At 41.5% G+C, this 21,626-nt stretch overlaps 1 protein-coding gene across 7 annotated transcripts in view; it reads left to right on the top strand.

Moving 5' to 3' along the window:
• Positions 1-21,626, top strand: part of NUP214 (nucleoporin 214) — a 98,252-nt gene that overhangs the window by 26,330 nt on the left and 50,296 nt on the right. For all 7 annotated transcript variants that reach the window (XM_070518508.1, XM_014863446.3, XM_070518507.1 and 4 more), the window contains exons 17-24: positions 861-1,019; positions 3,660-3,763; positions 6,046-6,228; positions 6,958-7,043; positions 7,148-7,231; positions 15,676-15,936; positions 16,772-16,933; positions 19,045-19,144. In XM_070518508.1, coding sequence (XP_070374609.1) covers positions 861-1,019; positions 3,660-3,763; positions 6,046-6,228; positions 6,958-7,043; positions 7,148-7,231; positions 15,676-15,936; positions 16,772-16,933; positions 19,045-19,144 — 1,139 coding nt within the window. The remainder of the gene's footprint in view (positions 1-860; positions 1,020-3,659; positions 3,764-6,045; positions 6,229-6,957; positions 7,044-7,147; positions 7,232-15,675; positions 15,937-16,771; positions 16,934-19,044; positions 19,145-21,626) is intronic.

Genomic DNA, 21,626 nt, shown 5'->3' with positions numbered 1-21,626 from the left:
AAAATGGAATAATAATAGTTTCTACCCCACTGACACATACAAGCTACTCCATAAAAGTTTATTATAGTTGTTAATTTAGGTATATTTAAAAAATTTACTATCTTTTTTTTTCCTTAGTATAAAAACAGATTTTAATGAAGATATTGTGGCTCATTTACAGGAGCAAATTTACTATCTTTTATAGTAAATTGTTAGATTATAAGGTGTGAGGTTTAAAAAAAAGCAGAATACTCAAGAGTATACATAGTGTAAAAATATCAGACGTTTGTTGTTAATAGTATGATTTACTGTGTTACTATCATTGCTCCTTACTGTGTGCCAGGCGCTGTGTGAACTACTTTACCTGTATTATCTCATTGAATCCTCACAACGTACCTGTATAATGGGTGCTGTTCTCCCTTCGATTTTGCAAGTCAGGACACTGAGGCTTAGAGAGGTGAAGCCGTTTTCCCAGAGCCACCCGGTTCCCGAGTGTTAGTGCCAGGATCCCACTTCGGGCTGTGTGACTCCAGAGCTCTGGTCTTGGGTAACATACTGGACAGAGGAAGGTTCTCCAGGGTGTTAGCAGTGATTGTCTTCAGGTAGTAGGATTATTGGTACTGTCAGTACTTTCCTGATTTTCTGAGTTCCTGATTATTAAAATATGTATTTTTTTATTGAGGGAAAAAAGTAATTAAAAAAAAATGAACATTAGTATTTTTCTTTCTAAACAATGAAATTCTTTTTTTCTGTAACTAACTATATTCAGATGTTCATCGTGTTAAATATTTGAGAAACACCACCTTCCTTGACCCAGACAGAAAGGTTTATGTCTCAGAAATACCACTTTCTGTATCAATACATCCTTGTACCTTTTTTAGTCTCTTCATGGAGATATCAGTACCCTGAAAACAACTTTACTTGAGGGTTTTGCTGGTGTTGAAGAAGCCAGAGAACAAAATGAGAGAAATCGTGACTCTGGATATCTACATCTGCTCTATAAGAGACCGCTGGATCCCAAGAGTGAAGCTCAGCTCCAGGTAGGAGAGTCCAGCCGAAGTGTGCTGTTTCAAGCAAACTCCTATAGCAACCACTCTCCTTTTTGAGGTATGGGTTTGGATGACTGCCCTTATGAAGTTGTTAATTTCTTGTGAATAATTTACTATGACCCATAGACTTCCTTAACTATAACATAGAAAATGGCACGTTTCTACTTAGTGATTTTTGGATTAAACAAAAAACAGAATTCTTTTTCTTCCCCTAAATTATATTTAGCTTTTTTTTTTACCCTCCCTAAAGCCCCAGTACATAGTTGTGTATTCTCGTTGTAAGTCACCCTCGTTCTTTGTGAGCTGCCACCGCAGCATGGCTCCTGACAGACAAGTGGTGTGCTTCCGCACCCGGGAACTGAACCCAGGCCGCCAAAGCAGCGTGCACAGAGCTTTAACCACTAGGCCATCAGGGCTGGCTCAAAAATATAGTTCTTAATTAAACCTTAAGCTTGGTAGAGGGTGCGCTATTGAAAAAGTTATATTTAGACATCAAGTCATAAATAACAATTATTAAATTACTAACTATTCTTTGAGTGCCAGGTACTCTGCTAAGTGTTTTTTACACATTATTTCTAGTCTTCAAAACTAATTGCTCTGAAAGATGTGAGTTATTGATTCCATTGTGCAGCTAAGGAAATTGAGCCTCATAGGCTAGGGAGCTTGTCTAGAGTGATGTTGCCACTAAGGGTGGAATCAGAATCGAAACCTCCACCTGTAAGCCATACTTTAGCAAAGTTACTTCTCCCATTAACTCTTAGTTATCCTTATTCTTTGTTTTAATCTGGGTTTGTTTTCGTCTTTCCATTTATTCAAAACTGATGTATCACAAGCTGTGGTGGCGATCATCTCCCACCTCCTCACATTTGCCTAGAGTCCTGGTAGCAAAGGGTGCACAGGTGGTAGTGCTGGTCTTCCTCACCTGAGACATGAGGGTCTGTGAGTGCGCAGAATCCCCTCCTGCCCAGAAAGTCCACCATTTCCATCCCACACCTGGGAAGCTTACCGACAGTAGGAAAAATGAAAGAAGTGGTCCCTGCTCCCAGACAGGCTGAGGAACCCCTGCTGTGTCCCGCAGCCCGAATGGCATTCCTAGACGTGTCCTCCCTCTGGATGTTAACTCGGGAAGAGAGTGCTGACCACTTGCCTACCACTCATCAAATTACAGGCCTCCATGTTGCATCAATTACACGTTCTTCCTACATGCCTTTTTCAGTTCTTGTTCTGTGTCTAAGTTGAAAGAAAAGCATACAGCTTTTGGGGGACACCTTCCCCATTCAAAAGTAAATCACTTTCTTTTTTTCACAATGCTTAGTAGATAATAGCTAGCATTTATTGAATTGCACACTATGTACAAAAGGAAGATAAGGAAACAAGAAATATTGAAACTACCCATTCTCACCACAAATAAATGCGGGGCCCTTGACCCTGGGCAGTCTAGCTCAGAGCCAGTGCTCTTAACCAGTGTGCTACAATGTACAATCCCTCCAGCTGGGTAAGTGGCAGTGGGAAAGATGAACATATAAATGTAATGTGGGCTGTATTGCTGTGGGATTACAGATGACGGAGCAGCTAAGCCACAGGAAAGAAGCATTTGTGATGGGCCCTAAAAGAAAAGTTGTTTTCTTTGTGGTAGACCAAGTTGGGAGGGCATTCAGAAGACCCAGCATCAGCTAATACACACAGGTGTGATCACATTTGAAGTGTTCAAAGAAAAGGGCCTCCTTGTAATCATTGAATATTGTGTTGAAATTTATGTTTGATGCTAAGGTTACTGCTACTTCCTGAAATCATCCTGCCTCTTTTTAAATGACATTTTCTCTTTTTCAGCTGAGGCATATACCCTTATCCAAGAATAATTTGGAAAATGTAGTTAAGCACAATAAGATCTTTGTACAGATGTAAAGAGCTTTTCCCAGTGTATAGCACATTGTCTTCATTTGTATACATATTTGATGGAAAACTTCATCTTTAATTTTTGAGAGTCAAATTGTATAGCCATGAAAGTTAACACTGGACCCAAAATTTAAAGAAAATTATTGCAGGCCCAAAATAAGTTAATAAGTAGGAATTTTAATAATAGTAAATTCAATTTCTAGTGCTGATACTATTCATTGTTTTTGAGAAGAAATGAGTTTTTCTCAACTGGCGAGATGACTTATGTGTTCTATGCTATGAATAGATAGGTTTAGAATTATTTTCAGCGCTGTTTTGTAGGATAATTTTGTCTATATTCCAGTTAATTTCATGGGTGGGAGAGCAAAAACTAAATGGCTGCACGGCTGGAGTGCCAGAGTGCAGTGGAAAATTCCTAGACCATGTGAGATGCTTTACAGGAGCTGAAACAGGAGACTCAACAAGAACATTTGTTCCCTAGAGGCCCTGGGCAACAGCTCCTTCTCTGTCCCTTTTCCTGGCACCACCTGTCTGACACACAGTTAAAAAGGTGGAGCTTCTCTTTTTCATTTTAACTATAATGTTCTAATGAATATGTTAAAGACTGTTAGGTTTTCCGTGTTCATTGTGGTCCTCAACATAAAAATGTTTCACAATCATTTTGACTGTTGTGATACACCTTCCTCCAAGCTCCTGGAAAATGCAGCCATTTGCCTTTTCATTTTCCTCTTGTAGGAAATTCGGCGCCTTCATCAATATGTGAAATTTGCTGTCCAAGATGTGAATGATGTCCTAGACTTGGAGTGGGATCGGCATCTGGAACAAAAGAAAAAACAAAAGTGAGCCATGTCTCATCCCCCACGGGCTACAGGAGATGCTGCTGTAGCCTTTTTAAAAGATGACTTAGGGACATTTATAAAAAAACGTACAAATGTTCGTTCTCTTTGACCCAGTCATTCTACTTCTAGAAATTTGTTCTACAGAAATAATAGCAAGGCTCACAACAATTTACATAAAAGAATTTATATTGCAGCATAGTTTATGATAGTGAAAAATTGGATTCAACCTGATTATCCAAAAGTTAGAGGAGTGGCTAAATAAATCTGGTCATGTTTTTTTTCTTAATACAGAATACTGTAACCATTGACTAGCAGGTTCTGAAAAAATCTGATTAAATATATTTTTTATGTTATGTGAAATGTACAAAATATATAATTATTAGATAAAATGTATGAAAGACAGAAAAGGTAAGACAAAATTATACTGGATCATTTCAGTGTGGAGGTCTGAATATAGAAAAGATACTGGAAATAAATCTGTCAAAATATTCACAGGGGCTGGCCCCGTGTCTCAGTGGGTAAGTTTGCGCACTCTGCTTCAGTGGCCTGGGGTCTCGTTGGTTCGGATCCTGGGCGCGGACATGGCACTGCTTGTCACGCCATGCTGAGGCGGCGTCCCACATGCCACAACCAGAAGGACCCACAACTAGGATATACAACTATGTACTCGGGGCCTTTGGGGAGAAGAAGAAGGGAAAAAAAAAAAAGATTGGCCACAGATGTTAGCTCAGGTGCCAATCTTAAAAAAAAGAAATATTCACAGCTATATCTATGAGATGGGATTAGGAGGAACTGTCCTTTATGCTATTCTGTATATTCCAAGTTTTCTTTTTGAGGAAACGTTCCTAATTGGTGTGGATAATTCAAAGGATGAGAGGAGTGATGGCAAAGATGGAGAAATCCTTTTGCCTCATCCTCTATCTCTGGATATTTGCTTTTATGCCGTATGTTTTCTGGGAGGAATAAAATGCAGTACATTCTAAGAGCAGTCAAGTTTCCACAAGAAACGAGAAAGACGGATCAGCCCTCACAATGCCAGATTTCTGAAACACCTGTGCTTGATTAGTGATTAGCCCTATGAGGAAAGGAACCAAGAAACAATCTGTTTACTTGTTTACAAAGCTGTGGGATGGCGGAACTTTTCAATGGAGCAACTGTGTGAGATGTCAGGGGCGGGGCTAGAATGTGCTTAAACTTTAGAGGGCAGAATTTGATGCATTGTATTGTACCACGTGGAGAAAGGCTTTGTGCCTGACCTGAGGAGCCTCAGCCTGGAGCATAGATGTGGGCAGACAGAGGTGGGCGTGGATCACTCAGACACTGGTTGGGGGAGGATTCAGTGGCCTGTGGCCTGGAGCACGTGTACCTTTGGGCAGTTGGGCCCCCTTAGAGATTTCACAGCTTACTCTCCTGGTTCTGAATTCACGTTCAACCACCTGTTGGCAAACGGCTTGCCCTGATGGTGCACACATTCTGCTGTGCATGACAGTTGGATTTCTCTTTGCTAATTAATAAGTTGGCTTTTTCTAAAAAGTGCATGATGTTCTTTGGGAAGCCAGGCTTTCTTCTCCTTTAAAACGACCCCATGGATTTATTACTTAACATGGTTTTCTTTTTAAGTTCCCTTTCTGCAGGGTTCAAATTCTTAAATCTGTACAATTTTCTAGCACGTCTCTGTTTTAGGTCCTTTAAACGTTACCTTGTACGCTACTGAAATGCATTTTTAAAAATTTATGTTGAACTACTTTGTCACTAGAAAGATAGAGCCTGTGGTCCCCTTCTTCTTGTAGTTCTTTCTGGAAGGTTACTTCTTTGCTGCTAAGTCGTGTGCTGTTCCAGTGTTTGTTGACAGCTCTCTGAAGCAAGGACTGATTCCCATAGAATTCCAGTGAACTCCTGGGTGTTTTCTTTTTACCGACTATAATTTATATACAGAAAAATACATATTTCCTAAGTATGTATATGAATGAATTTTTCCCCATTTTTGACTCGATCTCCCACCCTTTTCTTCCTGCAAACCTCCTTGGACTTTGTCCTGATTATGCTGTCCTTTGCCACAGGCCTGGCCTGCATCTCTTAAGCTGCTCTTTCCTCGTTCCAGTTTATCCTCATTAGGCTTTCATCCCCTTTTCATGTTCTAGTAATTTCTTGATGCTTCTTGCCCACTAGTGGCTCTCCATTTTATTCTTTTAACTGTTAGACTTGTAGTCTTTTTCCTTCTTGTGGGAAGTTCTTTTACTTGAACCATTCACCTTTAATTCTTTTCTCATTGCTGTCAACAGGCGCCTGCTGGTGCCAGAGCGAGAGACACTGTTTAACACCCTGGCCAACAACCGGGAAATCATCAACCAGCAGAGGAAGAGGTTGAATCACCTGGTGGACAGTCTCCAGCAGCTCCGTCTTTATAACCAAACCTCCCAGTGGAGCCTTCCCTCGGATGTTTGCTCCCAGAGCAGCGCGCACAGGTGTGCGGGAGCAGGGGCCTGTTACAGCTCCTCTACTCAACAACGTGGCTGAATGAAAGAATGAATATTTGGGAGTAAAGTGGAGTATTCTTAGAGTGGTTCAGATGTGGGTTTGAAAGTGACTCCGCTGTCACCCATGTGATCCTGGTCAAGTTCCTCACCCATTCCAATCCTTTATTCTTTTGCCTTAAAAATGAGGGTAACAACACCTGCCTCGTGGGATTGCTGGAGAGTTTAATTAAGTCTGTAGAGCAGCTGGTAGTGTGCCTGATGAAACAGTTGCTCAGTGGATGATAGCAGATACTACGGTAATAGGATTGTTGTTTTACTGTAAATTAACTGATAGGATTAGGTTGACTGACTTGTCTCAAAATTCAGGTTTGTCGTTTTGGTTGAAGGTGGAAACTTAACAGACCCTGCCAGTTAGACAGGTAACTCTGAAGTTACCAAGGTGGTTTTGTGTTTCTGCCTTTAGGCCAAACGTGTAGATGTTAATTGCCCTTTGTGCTGAAGCACAGGTGGTGCTGTGTTTGCAGTGGGGATGGTATGTAATACTGAGATTCTGATCTCTTTGAACTGATTATGTTGATTGGTTGGATTTCCTGTTTCTGAAGATTTCCTGTTGGGGATGCTCTCATCTCTTGCATTTATACTTAGGAGGATAGTGTACCCGCCTTCCCTGATTTCTCTAGTCATAGTTGGTTTGTATGTGACACTATCCTATTTCAGTTTTGACAGTGACCTTGAAAGCCTGCGCAATGCTTTGTTGAAAACGACCATAGAGTCTAACACCAAACCCTTGCACAAAGTACCAGGTAAATTGCATTCCTCCCAGTTTTTTAACTCTTTGTTCTCTTCCATCTACTAACATCTTGAAAACCAAGTCTTAAGCGTTTATGGGTTCATGAATTTCTTGCAGCTAAACTGTCCCCCGTGAAACAGGCCCAACTGAGAAACTTCTTGTCCAAGAGGAAGACGCCGCCCGTGAGATCTACTGCTCCAGGTAGCGGGAACTGGTCCTGGACTCTTTAGCATAAACCCTGCAGTGCATGGCGTGGGAGGAGAGGGTGTGTGTGTGTGTTTCCCTTTTGGTTTTTAATAGAGGATAGAGAAAATGTCCCCAGAATCTGTCATCTGTCTGAATATTAGAGTAGGAAGCAGTGCACACATACCTGACGAAGCAGCCCAGGTAGTAGTTTTGGCCTTTGCCCTGTGTTTTCTGCCATCCTCAGATTATGTGGCAGTGATTCCCAAGGCTTCGAGGAGGCCAGCTGGCTCTAGGGGTCCTGGCCTCTGCTTTAGCTGGAGAAGTTGTACTTTTCTGATTCCTCTGGGGTTTTGAGTGAGATTGCATTTGAAAAAAAGGCTTCTTAAGAAAGAAGAAAAAAACTGATTAGGGAATGATGGCTGAAATTGCTTGGTGAGAAGAAGCCATATAGCTGCTGAAAAAAATTATTTTTGCAATTAAATTACCTATATAATTACTTCAATTTTGTTTTTAAAAAATATTTGTTATATACAACTTCAGACGTAGCCATGGTTTACTGGCCACATCTGCTTTTTTCTTTGAAATTCTGTTTTGAGTTGAAATTGTTTTTTTAATACCAACAACAAATGCCTTTTGGTAATTAAAATAGTAGGAGGAAATTTAATTTAATCACTGTACCGTGATTTATTAATTTTACTTTCATCATATAAGGTAGGTAATAGTCACAGACAAGTGAATTATTTAATAACCTTTTTCCTTATCTAAAGAATTCATTTTCTTGGTAGATAATTGGAAAAATATGGAAAAGTGTAAAGAAGCATAAAAATTATTTTTATCCTTCAACCCAGAGAGGGCATCACTTATATCATTTTGGTTTACTCCCAAACTTTTTTCTTTGCAGATGTAAGTTTGATTTTTTGAAAATAAGATTGGGTTACAGGTTTGTGTCCTAATTTTTTATTAATTAAAAATTCATGAGCCCTTGCTGTGAAATAGAAAATAAACGTTGGTGAGGATGTGGACACACTGGGACCCTTGTGCACTATCGATAGGAATGTAAAATGGTGCACCTGCTGTGGAAAATAGTTTCATGGTTCCTCAAAAAATTCAAAATAGAGTTACCATATCATCCGGCGATCCATTTCTGGGTATGTACCCAACAGAACTGGAAACAGAGACTCAAACAGATATTTGTACACTAATGTTCATAGCAACATTTTGCTCAATAGCTGAAAGATAGCTGAGTGGATAGGGAAAATGGAACTTGTGCTACCTTAAAAGGGAAGGAAATTCTGTATGTGCTGTACTGTGGATGAACCTTGAACACATTATGCTAAGGGAGATAAGCCAGTCACAAAAAGACAAATACTGGATGATTCTACTCGTATGAGGCGCCTAGAGTAGTCAAATGCATAGAGACAGAAAGGAGAATGCTGGGGACTGGGGGCCGGGGAGGGGAGAAGAACGGGGAGTGCGTCTTCCTGGGGACAGGGTTTCCGTCTGGAGATGGACAGTGGTCATGGTTGCACAGCAGTGTGAATGTACTTAATACCAGTGAAGTGGACACTTAAAAATGGGTAAGATGATAAATTTTATGGTGTGTATATTTTACCACAGTAAAAAATTGGGGAGAGGATTTTTTGTTTTTTAATTTTAATTTTTCCTTTTTCTCCCAAAGCCCCCAGTACATAGTTGTGTATTTTTAGTTGTGGGTTTTTCTAGTTGTGGCATGTGGGATGCTGCCTCACTATGGCTTGATGAGTGGTGCCATGTCCACCCCCAGGATTTGAACCGGCGAAACCCTGGGCTGCTGAAGCAGAGCATGTGAACTTAACCACTCGGCCATGGGGCAGACCCCCAGAAAATTTTAAAAATTAAAAGAAATTTCATGGGGCTGGCCCAGTGACACAGCAGTTAAGTTCACACGTTCGACTTCGGCAGCCCAGGGTTCATCAGTTCAGATCCTGGGTGCAGACATGGTACCACTTGTCAAGCCATGCTGTGGCAGGCGTCCCACATGTAAAGTAGAGGAAGATGGGCACGGATGTTAGCTCAGGGCCAGTCTTGCTCAGCAAAAAGAGGAGGATTGGCAGCAGGTGTTAGCTCAGGGCTAATCTTCCTCAAAAAGAAAAAACTTTCATGAACCTTTCTTCTGCCTTCTGTTTTTAAATATTCTTTGGACATATGCCTTATAATGGCTGCACAGTATTTCTTTGTATTAGAAGGCCATAATCTACTTATCTAATCCTTGTTGTTAAGTGTTAATCTTTTTGCCAAGATTTTCCTCAGAACATCCCTGTTCACAATTCTTTAACTATATCTTTGATTCTATCTTTATCATAGATTCCTTAGAAGTGAGGTTTGTTTAACTCATTTACGTTCAACAAATACACCCGCCTACTTTGTTCCACAGCGGTAGGTGAGAGGAACATAGTCTCTGATCACATTAAACTTTTGATTAAGACGGGAATGCAGACATTAAGCAGATAACTGCATGTTATACTCATTTAACGTTAGCATATATGCTATAAAGAATAACTCAGAGCATATAAACGTTTTTAACATTCAAAATTGTGAAACTAACACACACACAAAAATACACAAAACAAAAATATCCATCTGTGTAACCTCTCTGTACCCAAGTTGAGAAATAGGACCTTCCATTGCCACCTCCCTAGACCACTCTTGTGCACCTCCTCATCCTGCTCCCAACAGCTACCACTCTCTGGACGTATGTGGTAGTGGTAGTATACCTTTGCTTTTATTTGTTTGGTTTTTTTCTTTTGGCATTTTAAGTTTTTATTTATATTTCGAAAAATTTCAACCCCCCAGCTGCACGAAGAATACAGTGAGCCACCCACTTAACCCCTCACCCAGTATATTTCCCAGTAACATTTGCCACAGTTGCTTTATTTATCTCCTCTCTCCCACACGTGCACACAGTATATTATTTTTTGGTGAACTATTGAAAATAAGGTGCAGACAGGACCCATTACTCCTAAATATTTCAACGTGTCCTTTAAGAACAAGATCGTTGTCTTATGCAGCCATCATATGATGATCAGGTTAATGCACCTTAACTTGGGTAGAATGCTGTTGTCTAATATGCAGTCCCTGCTCATCGTTTGCCCTCTGTCCCTCTAAGTCCTGCATAACCACTCCTTTTAAAAAATCTGGGATCCAATCCAGGATGGTACACTGCATTGAGTCATTCTCTTTAGTCTCCTTTATCTGTGCTTTTCTTGACAGTTGTACTATTTAATTGTGCCTCTCCAAACACTGTAATTGGGTTTTTTCAGCTTTTTGGGCTTTGCATACTGTGTTATGTCCATTCATTTATTCTTTGGGTGGATTTCCCTTGTTCCACATTGGGTTTGTGAGGGTCATCCATGTCATTGCATGTAGCTGTTATTTTGTTGCTGTGTATTATTCTGTTGTGTGAGTATACTGCGTTTGTTTATCCATTTGCCTCTTGGTGGACATTTGCTGTGCCAGTTTTTAGCTATAATGGAATAGGATGTTGTTGTCAACATTCTTGTGCGTGTCCCTTGGGGCGTATGTGTATCCCTTTTATTTGGTCACATGGCTCAGAGTGGAATTATTGGCTGCTATTCTGTCCGTATGCCCAACTTCAGTAGATTCTGCCATACAGTTTTTCAAAGTGGTTGTACCGTTTTCTACTTTTATCGTCAGAGTATGAATATTCCAGCTGTTCCACGTCCTTGCCAAGCTTGATACTGTCAGTCTTTTTCCTTGTAACTATTCTGGTATAATCCTTTTATATGTTTATTAACCGTTTGGATGTCTTCTTTTGTGAAGTGCCTCATTAAATGTTTTGCTCATTTATCTGTTGGAAAATCTATCTTACTGATTTGTAAAAGTTTTTATAAATTCTTGATACCAGCCCTTGGTTGGTTATATGGCTTGCAGATAGTCGCTTTGTTGCCTTCTTACCCTCTTTATGATATCTTTTAGCCAGTGGAAGTTCTTAATTTTAAAACAGATGTATCAGCCTTTTCTTTTACAGTTAGTACTTGCTGTGTTCTGTTTAAGAAATCCTTCTCTATCTCTAGGTCACAAAAGTGTGTGTGCACCTTTGTTATTGTCTAGAAATGGTAATGTTTTGCCTTTCAAATTTAGTTATACTGTCTACCTGGAATTGATTTTTTTTAACAACTTTATTGAGGTATAATTTACATATTATAAAATTCACCTGTTGTAAGTGTACCATTTGACTTTTGGTAAATTTACAGAATTTTATAACCAGCTCCACATTCCAGTTTTAGAACATTTCCATCACTTAAAAAGTTTCCTCGGGGCTGGCCTGGCGGCACAGCGGTTAAGTGCGTATGTTCCGCTTCTATGGCCCAGGGTTCACTAGTTCAGGATCCCGGGTGCGGACATGGCACTGCTTGTCAAGCCATGCTGTGGTAGGCGTCCCACGTATAAAGTAGGGGAAGATGGGCTCGGATGTTAGCTCAGGGCCAGTCTTCCTCAGCAGAAAGAGGAGGACTGGCAGCAGATGTTAGCTCAGGGCTAGTCTTCCTCAAAAAAAAAAAAAGTTTCTTCATGCTTGTTTGTAGTTGGTCCTTATTCTGCTCCCCAGCAACCACTGATCTGTTTTCTTTCTCTGTGGCTCTGCCTTTTTAAGAAATTGCATATAAATTGAATCAGATGTAGTCTTTGGTTTGGCTTCTTTCACTTAATGTAATATTTTTGAGGTTCACTCATGATGCATAATATGTATCAGTAGTTCATTCCTCTTTTTATTGCTGAATAGTATTCCATTGTATAGATAGACCATAATTTGTTTATACTGTTTTGAATTGACTTTTGCATATGATATAAAGTGTGACTCGTGTCATTTTTTTGTATTTAGGTATCTGATTGTCCCAACACTGTTTATTGAAAAGACAGTTTTCCTCACTGTTAAGCAGCCACCTTTGTAATAAATCAGTTCTCCTTATGTGTTTAGATCTGTTGGTCCCATACACTGGTTAGAAACCACTGCTACCACACTGCCTTGATTAACTGGTGCTAAAATAAGTCTGAATACTGTTCTTTTTCTAGATCCTAAAGTTATGCTGTCCAATACGGTTGCCTATTTAAATTTAAATTAATAAAAATTAAATAAAGTTAAAAACTCAGGCAGTTGCAGTAGTCACATTTTAGGCATGCAGCAGGCACATGTGACTAGCGGCTGCTGTAATGGCAAGCACGGATATTGAACACGTCATCATTGCAAACGGTTCTACAGTCTAGAGGAGGGGTTGGCAACCTTTTTTTTCTTAAAGGGCAGGATAGTAAATATTTTAGGCTTTTCGGCTCTGTGGGTTCCATTTTACCTGCTCACCCTCTGCCCTTGCAGTAGAAGAGCAGCCACGGATGGTCTGTAGGCACATAGGCATGTTGTAGTTTGCTCACCTGTGGTCTAGAGGGTTTTGGCTCTTCTTGGTATTTTCCATTTCCATATTGATATTAGAATTATCTTACTAAATTCTACCCCTCAAAGAATAGTTGAGAGTTTGATTGGGATTATCTTGGCTCTCTAAATGGCCTTGAGAGAATTGACACTTGTACAGTGTTGATCTTTCAACTCCTAAACATGGTATATGTTTATTTAGGTCTTTAATTTTTCTTAATGTTTTCTGCAGGGAAGACATGCACATCTTTTGTTAGATTTATTCCTAAGAGTTTAATATTTTTGATGCCCTTAGAATGGTGGGGTTTTTTTCTTAAATTTCATTTCCTGTTTTGCTTTATGTTAGATGTGGTATGTAGAAATATATTAGATCTTTTGTATGTTGACAAATCCAGCATCCTGGGCTAAACTCATTTACTCAAGTAATATGTCTGTAGCTATTTCTTGCAATTATATCCTCTATGGCTACTAATGCTTTTGTTTCTGCCTTTTCAGTCCTTTTATTTATTTTTCTTACCTTATTTCACTGGCTAGGACCTCCAAGGCAGAGCCCAGTAAAAGTGGTGATTGGGCAACGTTTCCTTGATCTCAAAGAGAACACTTTCAGTTCACCGTAAGCTGTAAGGTTTGCTGCATCTATGGAGGTGATCGTGATTTCTGTCTTTTTTTGGCTCCCTATTAATGTGGCTTTCTGCCTTTCCTAATCTGAGCTAGCATTTAAGCAGAATAAGATTCTTTGGGTTTCAGTAGGGCCCCCTTTCTAATGCCAGGAAGGTAGCTGCATCCTTGGTTGCAGCAGACAGCAGCACATGTTAGCTGTGGAGGCAGCACCATTGGGAGAGTAAGCCGTCCGGGCTCCTGGCCTCTGCGGGTGAGCATGGTCTTTACAACTTTAAGTTGATGGATTTCCTTCCACCCAAAGCCAGTGAATTGTATCAGAAAGATAAGAAAGGAAACTGAGAAAACCTCAGCTTATATCACCGTTTGGAAGTTACATGGTTAGATGTCAGTTTCTCTCTCTGTTCAGTTCGTGGAGGTAATGAGTCTGAGTCATCTTTTGTTGCTACTAACTCTCAGAAAGTAGGATGTTAGAGAAATTATTGAGAGCAGTGTGGCCCTGAGCGAATGTGGGATTTGAATTTGTTTTCTGTGGATGCTATAACAAATTATCACAAACTTAGTGGCTTAAAACACTGCCTATTTATAATCTCAAAGTTGTGTGGCTCAGAAGTCCAGGTGCAGCGTGGCTCAGCTGGGTCTTTGCTCAGGGCTCACAGGCTGAAGTCAAAGTGTTGGCTGGGCTGAGCTCTCATCTGAAGGCCCTGGGGAAGATTTCACTTCTAAGCTCATGGGAGGTGTTGGCAGAATTCAGTTCCTTGCAGCTGCAGGGCTGAGGTCCTCGTTCCCTTGCTCTGTACTCCCAGCCGCCTTCATCCACACGTCAACAACAGCACCTTGAGTCCTTCTTGTGCTGAAGATCTGTGACTTCCTCTTGTTGCTTCATTTCGCTGCCTTTAAGGGCTCATGAGACTGTATGTTGGGCCATTCTGGGTAATCCAGGGTAACCGCTTTGTTAAGGTCAACTGATTAGTAACCTTAGTTATGTCTACAAAATCTCTTGCCATCTAATGTGACCTTCTAACATAATAGAACCTTGGGTGTGGCACCACAAGCAAAGGTCATGGGGCCAAAATTCTGCCTAGCACAGGGTTCAGTCTTATGTAACAGAGTATTGTTAGGAACATGGTCTTTCAAGTCAGATACAACCAGGTTTGAATTCTGGCTCCACCACTTACCAGCTTCGTGACCTTGGGCAAATTACTTAGCCTTTCTAGGCATTAACCATAGAATCAGATCGTAGCAGTTTCTAATTTATAGGATAATTGTGAGGATTAAATGGGATAATGTCTATAGACGCTTTGTGCAACACCTGGCACCAGGTAAATTCTCAATAAATGTTAACTGCGGTTTTACCAGGGGTGTTGGTGTTTTATGAATGGAATTTCTAAGTGACATTGCACCATATTTACTTACATCAAAATAATCTGGTACAGTGCTGTCCCATAGAACTTTCTGCAGTGACAGAAATGTTTTGTATCTGTGCTAATGTCGTAGTCAGGTGCCTGTTGAGCACTTGAAATGTGGCTGGTGCTACTGAGGATTTGAAGTTTTCATTTATTTCAATTATTTTTAACTTCAGTAGCCACAAGTGGCTAATGGCTACCAAATTGAGCAGTGCCGCCCCAGTGGCAGCCCTCGCACGTGGCGTGGTTTTCATTTGCTTATATCACACTTACATGTGACATAAAATCTTGCAGAGTGATCTGCCTGTAGGAGAGACAACTATTAGCAATGCTTTTAAATAACTTGAGGAGAAAGGGCTAGGTTTTTTTTGTTTGGTTTTGCGTTTTTCCAGTATACCAGCAGTAGCGTACGTTCGGAAATTCATGGTAGAAAGTAAAATGGCAGAAAGCCTTATTTCATAGTTTATAGAAGGGAAAAAACAGGTAAGGTCAGCATTAATTTCAGTGATTTTTTTAACCTAATTGTCTGAATCAGAAGAATCATTAGATTTATCTGGAAATGTCTGAGACAGGCCTGAGGACTCTGCTTTTTCCGGTTTGCATTAGGCCTGTTCTTGGAAGTTTATTGTTGGAAAGTGACAGCAGTGGCGTGACCGTTGACTCTGCTGTGGGAGCTTGTCTCTTACTTTGCTGATAGGTTATTATTCTGTCTGTGAGACCTCGGGTGAGGTCTCGAGGCCTCCTGCTTTTACACCAGTGTTCATTCCATCTCACACGTCACGTTTTTTTGTTTGACAGTCAAAATGTTCTTGTCCTACACAGCTCAGTTTTTCAAAGCCCCACTGGAGCAAAGACCCAAAACCATCTTTGTTGATATTGCACAGCAGCTGCTTCCACTTAAAATAAGTAATAATTAAATCGTTTTACAAATTGGATATTCTCTATTGACAGTGAAAATTACACAGCTTTTGGACTTGCTTTGAGTTGTCTAACTTGTGTTTTGGGCTTTGTAGCGAGCCTGTCTCGGTCAGCCTTCCTGTCTCAGAGATATTATGAAGACTTGGATGAAGTCAGCTCCACGTCATCCATTTCCCAGTCTTTGGAGAGTGAAGACACACGGACATCCTGTAAAGACGATGAGGCAGTGGTCCAGGTCCCTCGGCACGCCCCCGTGGTTCGCACTCCTTCCATCCAGCCCAGTCTCTTGCCCCACGCGGCTCCTTTTGCTAAATCTCAGCTGATTCACGGTTCACCTGGTGGGATGGGAGCTTCGAGTAAGTAAACTATGAAACAGGAACCTTTTTCCCCTATTAGGTTTCTACTCATGAAGGAATTGCAACTGAGTTTTATACTATCACACCAATAAGTTGTTGGTTCCAGCTCATTTCTACTATTATTCTAGAAATTAGAAGACTAATTCAAAAGAGGTGTTCCCCTTGAAAGCATTTGGTAGAACATTGTGAGGAAGAAGAGGCTCTGCCAGGTTCACACTGTCACAGCTTTCCTGTTGAGTCCAGCCTGTGTCTTTTTAAACAGGTCTTTTTAAGGGTAAAAGGAGGAGGCTGTTTGTCTCCATATAAAGCAACAGCCACACTGAGCCTTTCAAATCCTAGCTCATTTCAGCTCAATTTGTAGCCATATTCTGCCTTGAAGCTCAGCAGCTGCAATGCTCATTTGCAGTATTGGCTCACTAAAGTGACCTGTATTTTGCTGTCACACTTTCAGTTCAGAGTGTCAGGACTTTGCACTGACGTGACTTCTAACAGAACAAACATGAGCGTGAGGTCCTGGAATGGAGAGATTTTATAAGAGGAGAGCAGGGAATTGATCTATATTGGTATAAAAGGTGTATCTTGATCAGTATCAGAGGAAATGATTGTGTAAAGTATTTTGGCTGATAGAGGTGGGCAGGCAAATTTCATCTGGCCTCTGAAAATATATAGGTGCCAGCCTGTCAGTTTACCGGTACTTTTCTATGTGCGTTAATGCTTAAGGATTTTTAATCTTAGCATTTTCCCTGCAACTTAACCTGGAGAATTTACCATTTTAACTTTTGTGTATTCCCCTTGTCTGACCCACTCTCTTACTTAGTTTTTCTTTTTCCCTCAGTGTCTACGTCTGGTAATAAAATTATTCCTCAAGGGGCTGACAGCACAATGCTTGCAACAAAAACCGTGAAGCATGGTGCACCTGGTCCTTCCCACACCATCCCAGCACCCCAGGCAGCCGCCGCTGCAGCTTTGAGACGACAGATGGCCAGCCAGGTGCCAGGTAAAAACTGCACCCTGCACCTAGGCAGGACTGACTGTGAGGGGGCGAGTCACAGGCCAGGACTACAGGTGCCGTGAAACAGCGGACTCTCTCTGCTGCCCTTCAGAAGAGAGGACTGACGTGGCAGCACTCTCCTCTTTTTTGGGAGAGAGTTCCAAGAAAGCAGAAGCTGAAACTTTTTCCTTTCAAAGGGAGGTATTAGATCTGCCACATTTGGTTAAGTAGGAAATCAGTGGGGGTTTTTTTTTTTGATAAAATTGATAGGCTTTAAGCCCAAAATTAATCTTTGCAATTAGATCACCTAATAACATGAGAATTGTCTCATAGTCTCTTACGGATCCCAGCCACCCTGTGAGGTGGTGCTGGCAGTTTGCCCGTTTTGCTTTTGCGTTGTGTAAGGTGCAGAGAGGTGAAGGTTATGCGAGCAGTAAGTAGCAGAACCCACGCTCCAGCCTGTGCTCTTTCTCTTGCGTCACAGCTCTTTGTTAAGATTGCAAACTTAGCCTTTCCGGAAGGAGGCTCGAATGAGCTGATCAGCACTTGCATTTGTCGATGTTTGTGGCTATCCAAAATTCTCTCCAGCAGGATTCTAGGTGGTTGGCCTCAAGGCCTGCAGTTATCACTAGTTATCAGTTTGTTCAAGCCAGTGGCTCTCAGCCAGAGGCTGTTTTATCCCGTCCCCCCAACAGTTGGTAATGCTGTCAGCATTTAGTTGGTAGAGGCCAGGAATGCTACAAAAAAAATCTTAAAATGCACCAGACACCCCCACAACCAAGGATTATCCAGCCCCCGAGCGTCAGTAGTACCAAGGTTTAGAAACTCTGCTGTAAATATTTTTGTTTTAGTGAATAAAACTTTTTAGTCTTATCACTGCTTAGAACACTATCAATTTAGACAGTTCTTTTTAAAAGACTAAATAAAAAGACATGGTGGTTGGTTTTAGACAAAAAAGAATTACTGTTATACAGCAATAAATGATTTCTAAGAAAAGTTCGAGTATTAGAATGCTTATTAAGGCATCTAGAATAGATATAAAAGAGCATAAACAAGATAACTTTTTTAAGTACCTTTGAGCCTTCTGAAGAAATAGAATCCTTTGATGTTTTCTTTAAGTATTACTTGGACCGAGCAGTCTTGGCATTGTGCTGAACAGGCCCAGATCAAGCTGATTGAGTCGGTTATTTATAAACTGAAAGTCTGCCAGGACTTAGGATTGTTCCACTCTCAGCAGGAGGCAGTGTGAGCTCTGCTGTCATTTTGGAGGCAAGATTTTCGAAGGCGCAGGCCCCTTTGAATGTGAAAGATGAGATATGTGTGGTCATGGCACGGTGTCTCTGCAGGAGGGAGTGAAAGCGTTCCGCCTGGGCTACAGCTTTCACCTTTGCCAGAAGCATGCTAGAGAGATCTAAGAGCTTTGCTCACACCTTCTTAATAGTTAATTATAAAATGTTGGTAAGGCTCGGAATGCAGTTTTAAATTGTAGGACACAGAAAAAGAGATGTGAAAGCTGACGAGCCTAAGATAGATAGACAGGCATCAGTCAGCCTCTGTTGCCACTCCGTAGTTCAGGCCGCTTGGCCTCTTCCTCCCTTGTCCAAGCTCCAGTTTCCACATTTTACTCCTTGTGTTTGTCTTACCAAGCCATGAGCTCCTTTAGAGAAGAAGCTATATGTTAGACATTTTTTGTGTTCCCAGCGCCTAACAGAGTCTGGCAGTAATAGGCTCATATGAAAGAATGGACGGACGGACGGATGGCAGAAATGCTTAGTCTGAATGCTGCTACTCCTCTAGTCTGTCTGCCGTTTTCCAGGATGAGCCTACAACGTGACAGGATATCTTAGCTCTGCTCTGTGAAAGCTGGCAGGGAGTTCTTTATCCCTAAACTAGTATATTTTATTAAATTGCATGAAGCCTTATCCCATAATCTTTACGAATGGAGTATGCCAGGTGTCCATTCAACACAGTACAGCAGAACTGCCTAGCGTAGGTTTCCTTTATGTAGTAAGATTGTGTTCTGCGTGAGTTTGTGTCCTGGTTATTGCCCTCTAGTTGGCCAGAAGTTTTGATCCTTAACGGCAATTAATATGCCTCTCTCTTGTCCATTTAAATAGCTGTGAGTACTTTGACTGAATCAACTTTGAAGAATGTCCCTCAAGTGGTCAATGTGCAGGAATTGAAGAATAATCCTACACCCCCTTCTGCGGTGATGAGGTATGAATGGTGCTACTTTTCAGTTTCAGCCACTGAATGATTCTGCAATAGCAAGGCCCTGCCTGCAGGGAGCAGCATTGCTGCTGTCACAGTGTGACTGCCCGCAGAGCTTTAGGTTACAAGAGGGGTAGACACAGCTAATCTTAGGTATGTAAGTGGATTTTGGGAGATTGTCTTCTTCAACTTGCCAGTAACTGTTGCCTCATAAACATGAAAGTCTGTCTGGTGGTGCGCACTCAGTGTGCGTGAGTAAGTCTGCCTGAGGTGCACATTAGGGTTATTAAGTTGCGTGTAGGGGGTGATTTTTTTTTAGCACTCTTTGGGTTCCAGAGATGATGCTTCAGTTCTAATGAAGACTGTGGAGTCTTAAAACTCAGTGGTGATCTTGAAACTGACAGTTTCTTCCCTCACTTCCTCTCTCCAGGCATTTCTGTTCTTTCAAATTTCTTTTACCTTTTGTATGAAAAAACAGTCTTTTAAAAGGCAGGGCTCTGTTTGGGGACTTCGAGCTTCCCTTCCATGCCTTATTTGAAAGCTGGATCATTGCTGCCGGAGCTTCCTTTTCTTTAGTCGGAATCTGTGTTTAGAATTCAAGGCACTGCCTCCCTCCCACTGTCCTGGACGGCACAGTCCATAGACTGTGCCTGGGCTCTGTTCTGTGTGTTCTGTGGCCGTGATCTCTTTAGTCCAACCCCACCTCCCCTGTGGCACAGGGAGGAGTTGAGGGCCGGTCCTCAGTCTGAATGGAGGGAGCACGAGAGCCAGTGTCGCGCAGGGAATGAGTGTCTAGTGTCCGTGATTAGTTCAGCCACAAGACGAGCAGCCAGAGACCTCGTGGTTTGTCCATATCATGCCCACCCTCTGCCACCCCCACGGAGCGGGCCTGCTCACTCGTCTGTTTTGGCTTTATCGAGTGGCCCTGCTTCACTAGTCTGCTGGCCTTCTCTTTTTCCCACATTGGTCCATTTATCAACACTGCCTGTTCCAGGAATTTCTCAGTTATCTCAGGGCCACTCTAACAGCCAAAACCAAGCCTACCCACTTTCCTATCTTGTAGTGACCTTGAAGCTTTGGTATGCTGTTTAGACCAAGATGGCATTTGTGGTTGTCGCAAACTTCTCAAGGGAAAGAACCATGTATTAAAGTTTGGGGATGGTGGCCAGATTCCGAGTGTGGGGAAGGCAAAGAAAAGCCGCTGAAAGGCAGAATATTACACAAGACAGGAAAGTGCAGCTTAATGGTGAGAGAAACTTGGTCTGGTATGTCTGAGATGTTTTAGCCATTAACCGTGCGTGAGAAGCGCCTCTTGGGGATTGCACTTCGCCTTTCTTCCAGCTTTGTTTCCGTCAGAGGCCTCATCTGAGCTGACCTGCGATGAGGGCTTTGTTAGAGGAGCAATTCTGAGTTTGCCCTTTTTTCTGACTTAAGAAAAATAGACACAAAAGTTAAAAAGGAATCTTGAAGAAATTTTCTTTTCCTTTCCCCACAGAGTTGGACTCTGGCAGAGTTGTTTAACTTGTATGCCCAGTCTGGTGCCTGGAATGTCTTTTTTTACTAACTGCTTACTGAATAATAGGTAAATGCTAAGCATAATTGATAAATGGAAATTGGTATTTACCACCTCCCCCAGTAAGAAAGCTTGAGAGGGAAATCTGTTCATTATATATATGTTATATATATGTATTCATTATAAAATTACTTTCAGATTCTGTTAAACAGTAGTTTTCTAAGTGTGTTTTAAGTATTTAATTTTGTGTTTAACTTTCTCTGAGTACTATCTTATAGAAAATTTATTATAAGATGAGCTTACATATTTCTGCCGTTGATATATCGGATGTTCATTGGCTCATTCATCATATTCATTGACTAACTGTCCTGTTTTAAGGAAGAAGATTTATCGAGCAAACCATGGCTATTCAGACTCCTCTCCAGTGTGCCTAGTCACTTGATTCAGCAGATTCTTACGGAGCCTCTGCTGTGAGCACGACACTGCCCTGGGTGTTAGGGTACAGCAGTGAATAAGACATCCCATGTGCCTGCTTTTGGGGCACTTCTACTTTAGCGAGGAGACAGCTGCTAAACTGCCAGTTGCACCAGCAGTTATTTGAGTGCAGTATGGTAAGTTCAGCAAGGGAGAAGTACAAGGTGCTGAGAAAGCACATAGTGAGGCAATCCGATGGAGTCCGGGGGTGACAAGAAGGTTAGTAAGGAAAAGATGGTTTAGCTGAAAGGTGAACAGTGAGCAGAAGTTGCGAGGCAGAGCGGAGAGGAGAGTGTTCTGGACAGAGGGTGCAGGATGTGTGAAAGCCCACACCTGGGAGAGAGCAGAGCGTGTTCGAGGTGAAGTGGAAAGAAGGCCCGAATGGCTAGAGACCTGGCAGGAAGTGGAGTGTGAAGAAGTGGGGCCGAATGAGGTTAGAAATGAGGTGGGATTTTTGGTTTATCTTGTTTGTTTTTACCAGAACACGCCAGACACAGCATT

The sequence above is a fragment of the Equus asinus genome, chromosome 10, assembly GCF_041296235.1.
Source record: "Equus asinus isolate D_3611 breed Donkey chromosome 10, EquAss-T2T_v2, whole genome shotgun sequence".
NCBI classification, from domain to species: domain Eukaryota; kingdom Metazoa; phylum Chordata; class Mammalia; order Perissodactyla; family Equidae; genus Equus; species Equus asinus.
The sequence above is the reverse complement of the archived record's forward strand: the minus strand, read 5'-3'. Positions and strand labels throughout refer to the sequence as shown.